This window comes from Apodemus sylvaticus, chromosome 23 (genome assembly GCF_947179515.1).
Source record: "Apodemus sylvaticus chromosome 23, mApoSyl1.1, whole genome shotgun sequence".
NCBI lineage: Eukaryota > Metazoa > Chordata > Mammalia > Rodentia > Muridae > Apodemus > Apodemus sylvaticus.
The window spans coordinates 40466798-40479921 of record NC_067494.1 but is presented as its reverse complement, the minus strand read 5'-3'; the positions used below and the strand labels follow the sequence as shown (position 1 = coordinate 40479921).

The following is a 13124-nucleotide window of genomic DNA, read 5'->3' as shown; positions in this document are numbered from 1 at the left end:
ACTTACTCATTCCTGCCATCAGTTTAGGGACAGCTCTAACCACTGCATCCACCCACCCCACAAGAAAGACCACGAGCTCCCATGTAGACTCCGGGCTTCATCCTACCTTAATCTGGAGCGTGTCCTGTTGAGGAAGTCAGTTCTTCAATCACTGACCTGTGTGTCTCCCTCCTGCCTGCCAGACACTGGCTGAGGCTGATGATTTACATGGCTATCCCAAGTGTGTCTGTGGCTAATCCCACGTCACCAACGACCCAGGCATCCTAACGCTATGCCGAGAAGCTCACACAAGGATTTTACACTGCAAGCTAAAAGATAAGAGACTTCGGTGAAATGCCTCATCCTTTCCCCAAAACGCCCAGCAGAACCCAGCGTGTTTCCTGTGTGTGACCTCAGATGTATGACTAGTGACACCACAGAGAACAGCTTCATGTGGACGGTCATGGGCATTTCTGGGGTAATTTTTTTTGAAGGCTTACATGCATGCAAATAGTATGTAAATCATAAGCATATTTTTCATGTTCTAAATGGCTGTCCCTTCTCAAACTTAATCAGATGTAACTGCGCTGGCATTGGGTATCAATGGTGTGAAGAGAAGGCCTCAGGGTCTTCATTCTCAGGTCTAGATTAACAGTAGCATCCTGGGAGCAGGCCCATTAAGTCAAGAGTGGGTTTCTTATAAGGAAATGAGTTTGGGTACTATCCTCCTCCTCCTCTTCTTCGTCCTCTACTTCCTCCTCTTCTTCCTCCTCTTCTTCTCCCTCCCTTCTTTCCATCTCCACTTTTGCTATGAGATTCCTTTCCCCCATATATGACCTAGATGCCAGTTCCCGGACCGTGAACTTGCCCATCTCCAGCATAGATGCTGAGGGTTGGGATGTAGTAGAGAAACTAAAGTTAAGAGGGTTAGCTTTGGGGGCTGTGGAGGTGATTTGGTGGATAGAGGGCTCACCGTCTGTCTTAGTCAGGGTTTTGCTGTTGTGAGCAGACACCATGACCAAGGCAAGTCTTATAAGAACAACATTTAATTTGGGCTGGCTTACAGGTTCAGAGATTCAGTCCATTATCATCAAGGCAGGAACATGGCAGCATCCAGGCAGGCATGATGCAGGAGGAGCTGAGAGTTCTACATCTTCATCTGAAGGCTGCTAGGAGGAGACTGGCTTCTAAGCAGTTAGGATGAGGCTCTTAAAGCCCACACCCACAGTGACACACCTACTCCTACAAGGCCACACCTTCTAATCCTGCCACTCCCTGGGCCGAGCATATACAAGCCATCACACTGTCCAAGCTTGGTGACCTGAGTCTGGAGCCCCAGCACCCACAGAACAGTGAGGTGTGGAAGTGTCATCCAGTGCTGGGGAGGAGTGCGTAGGGAGAGGCAAAAGCCAAGAACTTGCTGGCCAGCCTGTCTGGGCAGAATGGCGAGCTCCAGGTTCAGTGGGAGACATGATTCAATAAGAAAGAATAATAGCAGAAGATGTTTATGCTTACTTCTGGCTTCTACAAGTGCACACAAACACACACACACACACACACACACACACACACACACACACATCACATGAACCACAAATAAATACATTAAAAACTGGAGTAAAGGGTGAGACCAATCTTGAGTGATCTCAAGCAAATCACTCTGTGCACCTCCACTTCCTGGTGAGACTCACTGGGCTTGTCTCCTGGCCTGAGAGCTTCCTCTCATTCAATCGCACAGTGTTTGTGGTGTGTCTGTTATGTGCTGAGTACCACCACTGGGGTGGCAATGGAGAATCTCTGGCCTTAGGGTAAAATCCTCAATAAATAGTAACTTGTATTTATTGGATAGTAGAATTATAGGCATGATGTGCTGAGTCAACCCATTTGGGAATATTTGAGAGAAAATGCTTTGAAAATGAGAATCGTTACCTAAAAAGTAGACGCATCAGTCTGCTCAGGCTGCATAACAAATATCACGGAAGCGGTGGCTTGCATAGCAATTTCTTTTCTCACAATTTGGGAGCCCAAGGTTAAGATACGGGCAAGGCTGAGTGAGGCCCATTCTTTTCTGGAGGCCCACGCCATTGACTTATAGACGGCCATCTCCCCGTGTCTTCACATGGTAGTCTACGGGCACCTGTCTGTGTCCTGAACTCTTTATAAGGACCCGAGTCATATCTGTTGAGGGCCTCCACACAGGACTTCATTTTATCTTAATGAAACCTTGTTGAAGGCCCCATCTCCAAATAACGTCACACTCTGGAGTGTGAATGGATTTTGGGGTAGGTAACATGACTCACATCACAGCAGCAGGCTACATTAAGAGAATATAGAACTCCCCCCCTACCCCCCACCCCCACCCTCCCTACCCCCACCCCACCCCCCCAGACAAGGTTTTCTCTGTATAGCCCTGGCTGTCCTGGAACTCACTTTGTAGACCAGGCTGGCCTCTGAACTCAGAAATTCACCTGCCTCTGCCTCCCAAGTGCTGGGATTAAAGACATGCGCCACCACTGCCCTACTGAGAATATAGGACTTCATTTTTGTTTTTGTTGTTTTTACATTCTCCTTGCTTCATAGCTCAGGCTAGCCGCCTCTCTCTCCCTCCCAAGTGCTGCTGGGATTACATGAGTGTGTCACCCACACCTGGGTTATTTCTATTCATTAAAAAATTCATTTATTTGTAAAACAGAGATGTGAAGATTGGGTTTATTATTTATTTTGAAAGATTTTACTTTTATTTATGTGTCTATGTGAATATACGCCGTCTGCTGAGGCCAGAAGAAGACGTCAGCTCCCTTGGAGAGAGGGTTACAGGATGAGAGCTGGCTCATATGTGTGCCTGGAGCTAAGCTTTTCAGGAAGAGCAGCGTGCTTTTAACTGCTGATCCATCTCACTAGGCGCTCTCTTCATTATTAAAACGCAAAAATTTAACCGTCATTGCTATTCGGCAAAAGAATATATGTCCAAGTATATCATTTAAAAATATGTATCTTTGGGTTAAGAAGGAAACTTCCCGTAATAGGGGCCCAATTAAGGGAGCTTGGAGACTCTCATCTGAGGCTCCCAGTTACAGTGGGCAGCAGGTCACGGTGTTGGCAGAGACAGATGTGACTGGGTGTAGAAACTGAGCAGGTATAAACAGAGCAGATCTCAAAGTGATCAAATCCAAAGGAGTGGTGACATCGGCTTGGCCACGGGATCCTCAGGTGGATTACTGAAAACATTAGCGAGGCACTAGCCCGCCAGTGCGCTGCTTACAGGAGAACTCCCAGCTTTTGTTCAGACAGCTGGACTACCCTCATCCTGATCCCCAAGGAGAGGCAACCAACGCGCCATACTATTGGAAATCATTTTCAATCGTTCCTTGTCAGGACTTGTTTGAAAGTTTCCATTTCTATAGTTTGAACGGGAGGGAGGGCCAGGACCTCTTCCCTTGCGAGACCGGCTTTTGTTTCTTTGTTTGATTTGGGTTTGTCAGTGTTTAGAGAGAGGTTAGGTGGCTCTGACAGTTTGCTTTGGAAACCACATCCCAGAGGGCTCAGAGACACGCCCTGTTACTTGGAGACCAGAGAGGAGCAGCAGGCGGGGCCGACGGGTGGGCGGAGCCACCGGTGGGTGGGGCCGGGTAGTAGTAGGAGCCTTTGGTGGAGGGGCGGGGCCCTAGAGCGTGGGTGGTTATTGGTAGTGGTCAGGGTCCTGGCGGGGGAGGAGTGGGCGTGGCCTGAGCGCGCCTGCGCAGTCCACTGGACTCGGCGGGTGAAGGAGACGCGCTAGAGGAAAGATGGAAGACTTCCAGGCCTCCGAGGAGGTAACCTCGGGTTGGGCGGTGGGAGGGAGGGTGGCGGCGGCGATCCGGGTGTGGCGGGGCTCCGCCTGGGAAGACGCAGCTTCTTCTGCTCACGGCCACCTGGCCCGAGGCTGATGAGCCTGGGTGGCGGTTCCCAGCGGCAGCTTGGTGTCTTTCCCGCGTGGGCGGTGCCCGCGGTCCGCGGAGACGGCGCGGGTCTCGGTGGGGTTCACGGCGTCCTCCCTCCGCCGGGAGGATGACATCACTCCACCCCTTCCGCACTGCCGCAGACCCCAACCGGGGCCGTGGTTGGGAAAGGAGGCTTCCTGCTGTGGCATGCATAGTGACACGGGCGCGCAGGGCCAGCTCCCGGTGACCGCAGTGGGGGTCTGCTGTCCAGACTGTCCACAGTCTGCCAAGTACCGACGTGCGAACAGAACCTGCCTTTGTCTCGGTGCCGCACCTTGTCCTTCGGTGCGGCGCTCCCTCCCACCCAGGCCAAGGCGACTGGGTACATTTCATTTCAGTTTAAGATAGTAACGGGATCTCTCATTCTTGTCGGGGAAGAATGCAGTGCCTCTTAGTGCCCTAGCCACTCTCCTTGATGGTGTGTTGTCAAAATGTCTTTTCCTTCGTGCTGACATGTATTTGAGAAACAGCTGAATGGACACCCGTTATAGAATATTTGCTTATTTTCTTTCTGAATAATTTTTGTTGAAACTGAATAAAATCCTACACAGTTTGTCAAAAACAATAATAATAAAGCCCTAACACTTCCTCTTTTGACATTTCTAAAGTGTCAACTAAGGATATTCTGAGGGAAGAGCAAGACATTTGCATTCATCAGAAACTTTCAGTTTTGGTCTGTTTTCCCAACACACTTTCTGTCAACCAGGAGCGTTCTGTGTGAACGCTGGTGGAGAATCTCAAACCACGACTCAGCAGCAGCTAGCAAGGGGGATGCTCGCCAGATAGCAATCTCATGTATGACTGAAAACTGGCTTTTATCATAGTCACAGCTAGTTAAACTTTATAGGAGGGAAATGGCTATGCGAAGAGGAAGTCCCGAAAACCCACGTTGTAATTCCAGCTTGTACATGGGAACCGGCTGATGAAGTATCTGTGAAGTATCCCGACAGTGATCTGTGTTTGACACAGTGTGTCAGCTGCAGGAGGATGCTCTCTATTTACCCATCAGCCCTCTCAGCTGAGCCTTTTCTCCTTACCCTTAGCTTCCAGGTTCTCCTCAGCTCATTTCCCTTTCTGGTAGCAGCTGGCCGTCCTCCCCCTGCTTCAGTACAATTTCTCTTTTGTTATTTTCTTTAACAGTCTGGGAAGTGATGCAAGGACTTTGCTTTGTGGCTTCAGATCACTATGGTCACTTAGGAAGAGCCTTTCAGTTACTTACCCTGGAGGATCACCACATTTTCACTATTTCGGTGATTTCGGCTTTGTGTCCAATTGACTTCTTGGGTGGGGGAGCGTCTAGAAAAGGCTTTGCGTGGTCAGTTCTTGTTCTCCTGAAGAGAAAGGGGTGTTGTTATTCAACACTAGAACAAGGCAGTCAGGAAAGTCTGTAACAAAACAGGATTGAGTGACTGCTGAGGGGGAGGTTGTGCTATCCAGGGCATGTCCAGTGCTAAGGATATCCCAGAATATCCTTGGAATAGTTCACTTGTTCTCATGTAAGAAGCACACAGGCAGGCTAGTGCCTGGCTAAAGTTCTCAGGAAACCCCCACACCCATTCAAATCTAGTATTAATGTTAAAAAGAGACTAAAAAAAGCTACTTCCAGCACCCTGCTGCTGGCAGCCCAGGAGTCAGCTGATGCTTCTTCCTGAAGTAGTTCATGGGGTTAAGGAAATGATGGACACACGTGTTAAACTTTCTAAACAGGTTACCTCACAGAAGAGAATGTCCCATCTTTACCGTGGTTCAGTTGCTTTATTTGGCACCTGGCCTGGCTAATGGTGCTGACAGCCAGCTGCAGGAGAAGGAGAGGGAGGATTCTAGTTTGAAGTGACGCGTGGCTTGCAGTGTGACACTCAGACAGCTGCTTCCCACCTGTGCGCTCTGAGGTTCGTCAGCACAGTGGACAGCCTGATTTCTAAGTCCCATTCAGTGTCTCATTGTGTGCTTATTGATGCTGTGCAGGAAGCTCTTTTAAACCCATCTTACCCACATTTTCTTCCTTTAACAGACCGCATTTGTTGTTGATGAAGTGAGCAACATTGTGAAGGAGGTAAGAGGAACCGTGCTCATTTACCCAGCGTTTGATTGACTGATTGTCTTAGTGTTACTTTACTATTACTGCGATTGAACACCATAGCCACAGCAAGTTGAGGAAGAAGGATTTATTCTGCTTACACTTCCACGACACAGTTCCTCATCGGAGGAAGTCAGGACAGGAACTCAAGCAGGGCAGCATCCTGGAGGCAGGAGCTGTTGCAGAGGCCATGGAGGGCGCTGCTTACTGACTTGATTCCCCTGGCTTGCTCAGCTTGCTTTCTTATAGGACAGGACTAGGGATGGCACAAACCACAATAGGCCAAGCCCTTCCCGGTCAATTAATAGTTAAGAAAATGGCTTACAGGCTGGAGAGATGGCTCAGCGGTTAAGGACACTTCCAGAGGTCCTGAGTTCAGTTCCCAGCAACCACATAGGTGGCTCACAACTACCTGTAATGGGATCAGGTACACTCTTCTGGTGAGTCTGAAGACTGTGACAGAGTACCCACATACATAAAATAAATAAATAAATCATTAAAAAATGTTTTTATAAAAAAGAAGAAATGTCTTAGACTGGATCTTACAGAGGTGCTTTCTTTCTTTTTTTTTTTTTTCCAAGACAGGGTTTCTCTGTGTAGCCTTGGCTGTCCTGGAGCTCACTCTGTAGACCAGGCTGGCCTCGAACTCAGAAATCTGCCTGCCTCTGCCTCCCAAGTGCTGGGATTAAAGGCATGCTCCACCAGAGGTGCTTTCTTAATTGAGGTTTCCTCTCATAAGTGACGTGAGCGTGTGTTAGGTTGACCTAAAAGGAACCAGCGCAGCACGCATGAAGGAAAACCCCATGTGAATTAAACTGGGAAAAAAATCTCAAGAGCTATTGAACTTTATATCTGAGCAAAAATTACTCCTAGGGCTGGAGAGACAGCTCAGTGGTTAAGAGTACTGTCTGCTCTTCCGAAGGTCCTGAGTTCAAATCCCAGCAACCACATGGTGGCTCACAACCATCTGTAATGCGATCTGACGATCATCTGCAGTGTCTGAAGACATCTACAGTGTACTTACATATAATAAATAAATAAATCTTTAATTAAAAATTACTCCTATATTATATAAATTATATATATATATACACTGAATCAAGAAGTCTTACATAGCGTTAGAAAGTGTCGAGGCAGATTCTGTAACCTGTAGCATGAAGACTCATGATGCACACATAAATGTCTGGTGTTTGATGAAAAAGAACAACTGCAGAGAAAATGTAACAACGTCCATAACTCAGGACCTGGAGATACAGTTAGGGGTTATTCATAAGGTTTTTGTTTTTTTTTTTTACATTTTTAAATACATTATTGGTATCATATGGTATCATAGTACTTCTCTTAAACAAGGTGGACATGACAACAGGCAAAAGGAATTGGAACACCGTGAGAGTGTCTGACAGAAGCAGAGGTTAGGAGGGTTTATTTTGGCCCTCAGTTGGAAAGGAGACGGTCCAAGGTGGTGGCAGGACTGTGAGGTGGCTGGCCCCCACACATCTTTATGTCTGTGAACAATTGCCTAGATTAGGCTAGCTGAGGTAAAGACCCACCCAGGATGTGGGCAGCACTGTTCCACAGGCAGGGAAGGCCCCACTCTCCTGAGCCCCAGCAGGCCTCATCATGGCTTCCTGACTGCCCCTGTGATCAGCAGCCCCCAACTGCCAGGACTCCCGCCACTGTGGACTGGGAGCTAGAATAAACCCTTCTTTCCACTCCAGGGTCCCTGAAGTAATTTTGGATTGACTACAGTGTAAGATGTTTGATGCCCATTATTGACTTGTGCCAGAATATTAAAGAACCGCACTCCGTTTTGTGAGATGTATCCAAAACCAAAATGATTTTCTGTCTTTTATGTACTCTGCTTAAAGTCAGTGTGACTTTTCTGGCGCTTTGCAGGGAGTGTAAATTTGCCTTTTGTTGTTTCTTCCATGCAGTGTTTCCTGTGGAACAGGTGGGAGGGAGAAAGGTGGTGGATTAAGCCAGAACTGGCAAGGATGGAGTGGGTTTATTAGGGCTGAGCTAAGTTTTGCCTCCTGGCTTCTGCATCCACTTAGACTGCGTTCCTAGGCAGCAGGTGGTTGAAAGTGCACCTTAGCAGTCTGTGGGGAACTGTGAGATCACTCAGCTTTTTTGCCCTGGCAGTAGGTTAGTTCGGTCATCAAGCTGTTTAAACGTATTAGCTAATTGGAATGAGTGGATCCAAAATTAAGAGTTTTCCTTTCTCCCTAAAATCTGGACTTGACAGTGTGTGTGTGAGGGGTCTGTGCTTCCTCCTCCGACAGTCTTGGTGTCTAGCCATACCTTGACTAGAGTGAGACCACTAGACCCTGCCCACGGCGTGCTCTCAGCCTAGAGTGGGCGGACGTGGCAGAGGAGCTGGGTCCACATGACTGGTCAGAGCCCCAAGTTTATCCCTCAAAAGTTGTTGCTGCCTTAGCCCGTAGCGTCCGCTCGCTCCTTCACCATGTGTAGCGAGGGCCCCTGGACTTGGGTCTGCCTTTACTGTAGGCTCTCAGGAAACCTCCGTTTTCAGACTTGCAGCAGGTTAGAAGGGGTGGGGAGGGCTCTGCTCAGAGCCTCCATGGTGGCATGTGGGAGAGGGGGTGCTGGAGAAAGACCCAGAGAGTCACTGATAGTACAGGGACAGGACGGTAAGCTATGCCAACCAGGGGCGATGCTACCACAGACTCCAGCATTGGGTGGAAAAGGTTCAGTTATCTGAAAAGTATGGGAACACAGCCCATATAAGGCCACAAGTACTACAAGACTGTGTAGGTTGTATGTTGCCAGTTGTACAATTGTCCAGTAAAATGTCATCTAACATATGCATATTATATATTTTATGGCTTGGCTAAAAATGACTAGCATACATTTAAGAAACTGGCAAAATAAACTATTTCTCTGCCTCATTAAGAAAAAGTGTTGCTAGCCAGGCAGCAGTGGTGCACACCTTTAATGTCAGCACTTGGGAGGCACAGGGAGGCGGATTTCTGAGTTCAAGGCCAGCCTGGTCTACAGAGTGAGTTCCAGGACAGCCAGGGCTACACAGAGAAACCCTGTCTGGGAAAAAAAAAAAGCGTTGCTTATTGTTAGAAATGAACAGCAGCATAAACGTTCAGTCCGTTTGTTCAGTCGGGCTGTTGAGCCCAGCTGACAGATTCTATAGAATATACATCTTCAGCCAATAGAAAGAAACATGGCTGGGATGCCGTGTACTGCTGCCGAGCAGAAGCCGAGCATGCTGAGGAGCCTTCTTCTGAGAGTTCTGTCTTTAGTGCGTAGGAGGGCCACGGGCCACGTGGGGTGACCGGTGAGTGGTTGGGTTCTCTCCGTGACCTCTTGGGCTTTTTTTCCCCTAGGCTATAGAAAGCGCCATCGGTGGTAACGCCTACCAGCACAGCAAAGTCAACCAGTGGACCACTAATGTCGTAGAACAGACTCTGAGCCAACTCACCAAACTGGGGAAACCATTTAAGTACATTGGTAATGGATTTTCGTCATGTGTATTTGGATAGAGGCTCTTTAAATACTGATCTGAGGTGTGTCTGGGGCTGGAAGAAAGGTCACTTAGCAACTGGTTGTTGAATTTCCAAGGAAGTTTCTTCCAGGACCAGTCCCTTGTGTAGTGACTGTACCATGCGCCTTGCATGTCAGGCTGATGCCATTGTCGCAGGGATTATAGGATGTCTGATCAGACATGTTGAGAACATGCTGAGAGAAAGGAAATATGTAGTTTGTCAGAATGAGACAGCATAGTCTGCCCCTGTGTATTTCGGGTTTTTCTAACACATGTTTGTTTCATTTAAGTGACCTGTGTGATCATGCAGAAGAACGGTGCTGGGTTACACACCGCAAGTTCCTGCTTCTGGGACAGCTCCACGGATGGTAGGACTCTCCCCCTCCTGGACAATTTGTCACACCCACTACTCCCGAGCTTTAGTGTAGTCCCATGTTCGGCGATCTGCAGCGCTAAGCAGGGCTCTGTGAAGTGCGCACTTGGATGGCTCAAATTGTGTGTGTGTGTTTGTGTGTGTGTGTGGTTTTTTGGTATTTTTCGAGACAGGGTTTCTCTGTGTAGCCCTGGCTGTCCTGGAACTCACTCTGGAGACCAGGCTGGCCTTGAACTCAGAAATCTGCCTGCCTCTGCCTCCCAGAGTGCTGGGATTACAGGTGTGCGCCACCACCGCCCAGCTTCAATTTTTTAAAAAGATTTATTTGTTTTATGTATATGAGTGCACTGTAGCTATACAGATGGTTGTGAGCCATCATGTGGTTGCTGGGAATTGAACTCCAGCCCTGCTCGCTTTGGCCCAGAGATTTATTATTATATATAAGTACACTGTAGCTATCTTCAGACACACCAGAAGAGGGTGTCAGATCTCAATATGGATGGTTGTGAGCCACCATGTGGTTGCTGGAATTTGAACTCAGGACCTTCAGACAAGCAGTCAGTACTCTTAACCGCTGAGCCATCTTTCCAGCCCCAGATGTTTCAATATCAGTACATTTCTGTAAGTTACCATTGCCTGGTGGAGTGGTGAACATTGCCGCATCTGACAAGGCAGAGGCAGGCAGATCTCTGTGAGTTTGAGGCCAGCCTGGACTACACAGTGAGACCCTATGTAAAATCAAACAAACAAACAAACAAAACCCCAAACATTCTGTGGGCACCTTCCCATTTGTAAGTAAAGTCCCTCTCTGTGTGTCAGAGGCCTACACTGCAGTGCTGGCGTGGTGGGACCCGAATCTCCTGGGCCTCCTCACTTCCTGTGCCTGTCTGTGTCCCTCACAGGGAGCTGTACCGTCCGATGGGAGAACAAAACCATGTACTGCATTGTCAGCGCCTTCGGACTGTCCATCTGACCTCACCTTAGCCGCCTCAGCCGCCCGGTCCCAGCGTTCCCGGTCCATCTCAGCCACCAGCTATGTTGGGCAAACACCTTCCTCCTCTTTAAGTTGTTCTGTGGCACTCTCAAAACGTAGAGGAATAAACCAAATGCCTCCCCGGTCACAGGAACCACATGACGTCAGCCAGATGAGCAGCCACCTGTCATCAGAGGTGGGCAGTACCACTTGTCTTAACTGTCTTCTCAAAGGTGCTAAAAAAAACTCTGCTAGTGGAGACGTCTCTACTGTCCGAAATGATTCAGATTACACTAATTTTCCATACTTTATACTTTATTAGAATAATAAATTATTCAAAATTAAAGTTTTGTGGTTTTTTTTGTAGCCCGGAGCATCACCCGAGAATCTGTGGCTACTGCTTTCAGAATTAGTTTGAGGAAAAGAGAAAAGGTTCCTTTTAGCCTCTTGTGTGCTGACATTAAGTATATACCTGAACTAATAATGGTCAGACCCTGGCTGGTGGCCTCAGGACAGGGCACAGCCAGCTTTTTTGGGTCATGCTTAAAGCCATGGGCCTGCTTCTTATTGTGATGGCGAATCTGCTGACAGAGCAGAGGTGGAGAGAGGTCACAGACCTCAGGGGTGGGTTAGGCACTTGTGACACACAGCCTCACTCGGAGATCTAGAAAAATGGCCGATGTCTGGAGAAATGGGCCACATCAGTTTAGCTCTGGTTAACTTTTTAAATTACATTTGTGTGTGAGTTAATGTGAGCTCACATCCCTTGGCACACCGTGGAGGTCAAAGGTCAAAGGCAGCTGTGGGAGTACCACGGTACACCCTTGGAGGTCTAAAGCAGTTTGCAGGAGTTGGCTCTTTCCCCACCCCTGGGGCCCAGGAACAGAACTCAGGTCGGCAGGGTTGGCGGCAAGCCCCTCTAACTGCTGCACCGGCTCACTGGTCCATCAGTTTACTTTTGTTGCACTGACCACCTCGGTGCAAACCAGGAAGCAAAAAGCACAGGAGGGGAGAGTTCCGGGATTCTGTCCCTCCTGAATCAAGTATGTGATTGATACAAGCAAAGCAAGTATGACATGCTTGCAATCCTCCATTCCTGCTTCCTGGATGAGAAGGTTGGGCAAGCCAGTGAGCTCTGACCTCCGTCCGCATGCTTGCCCAGCGCTGCTGGCCGGCAGCTTCCAGACCTTGGAATTTTAGTAGCAGCTACATATTTAGAATTTTGCAGCTTACAGAACCGTTGTGTTAACAGTGCGTAGCTTGGGTATCACAGGGCCTACAGTTTATCCAGTTAAGTCATAAATCCCAATAAGAAGGGACCCCCCCCAAAGGCTAGGCTGTCTGCTGGCCGCTCTCATGGGCCACATAGGACAGTGATTGACATTGTGCATGCGTGTCTGTGGGAGTGCACGCTAAAGCATGGTCTTCTGCATGTGTCCAGTTCCAGCATATTTTCTGAGATGGGGTCTCTCGCTGAATGTGGAGCACACATTTATGGGCCACCAAACCAGTGGGAGGGCACCTGTCTCTGCCCGTTTTCCCAGCCCTGGGGTTACAGACCACACACCTCTGTACCCATTTTTCCATGGGTGCTGCACATCCAAACTTGAGCCCTTATACCCACTGAGCCGCCTCCCCAGTATCCCTGGCTGAAGAAGAGAGCCTTGCTGTGGTCTCTGAGGTCTTGTTTCTAAAGCATTCGTATAAAAAGCTAGGAATACATAAAGGATTAAAGGTTAGAAATATATCAAGATCGGTGAACAAGAGACGGTGTCAGGATAAAGCTGTTATGGTTAGGATGAGAAATGTCCCCTACAGTTGTGTGATGGTTTATATGTTTGGCCCAAGGGAGTGGCACTGTTAGACAGTGTGTCCTTGTTGGAGTAGGTGTGTTACTGTGGGCGTGGGCTTTAAGATCCCCATCTTAACTGCCTGGGAGCCAGTATTCTCCTAGCAGCCTTCAGATAAAGATGCAGAACTCTCAGCTCCTCCTGCACCATGCCTGCCTGGATGCTGCCATGCTCCTGCCTTGATGATAATGGACTGAACCTCTGAACCTGTAAGCCAGCCCCAATTAAATGTTGTCCTTATAAGAGTTGCCTTGGTCATGGTGTCTGTTCACAGTGGTAAAACCCTGACTAAGCCAGGGCGTGCGTCAAACACTTGGTCTTCATCCAGCAGTGATATTTGGGGATGCTCTGGAAACCTGGAGGTGACGCTTGCTG

At 48.4% G+C, this 13124-nt stretch overlaps 2 protein-coding genes across 2 annotated transcripts in view; one reads left to right on the top strand and one right to left on the bottom strand.

The window, feature by feature from the left end:
• The window catches only part of Sytl3 (synaptotagmin like 3), a 73116-nt gene extending 72738 nt beyond the window's left edge, over nucleotides 1-378 (bottom strand). Inside the window, exon 1 of the mRNA XM_052169891.1 lies at nucleotides 107-378. The gene's annotated coding sequence lies outside the window, so the exon portion shown is untranslated. The remainder of the gene's footprint in view (nucleotides 1-106) is intronic.
• A 3311-nt stretch (nucleotides 379-3689) lies between these two features.
• Nucleotides 3690-11245, top strand: Dynlt1 (dynein light chain Tctex-type 1). Its single transcript, XM_052169793.1, has 5 exons — nucleotides 3690-3791; nucleotides 5971-6012; nucleotides 9396-9519; nucleotides 9844-9921; nucleotides 10829-11245. The coding sequence occupies exons 1-5, from the start codon at nucleotides 3765-3767 to the stop codon at nucleotides 10897-10899; spliced, it is 342 nt and encodes a 113-aa protein (XP_052025753.1). The 5' UTR covers nucleotides 3690-3764; the 3' UTR covers nucleotides 10900-11245.
• The last annotated feature ends 1879 nt before the right edge of the window (nucleotides 11246-13124 follow it).

What these genes read in the sequence shown, in the direction of transcription:
- Dynlt1 (XM_052169793.1), top strand. Translation starts at nt 3,765, where the DNA reads ATGGAAGACTTCCAGGCCTCCGAGGAG. An exon ending in ACTTCCAGGCCTCCGAGGAG is followed by an intron (nt 3,792 to 5,970) that starts GTAACCTCGGGT and finishes TTCCTTTAACAG; the next exon opens with ACCGCATTTGTTGTTGATGA. An exon ending in TGAGCAACATTGTGAAGGAG is followed by an intron (nt 6,013 to 9,395) that starts GTAAGAGGAACC and finishes TTTTTCCCCTAG; the next exon opens with GCTATAGAAAGCGCCATCGG.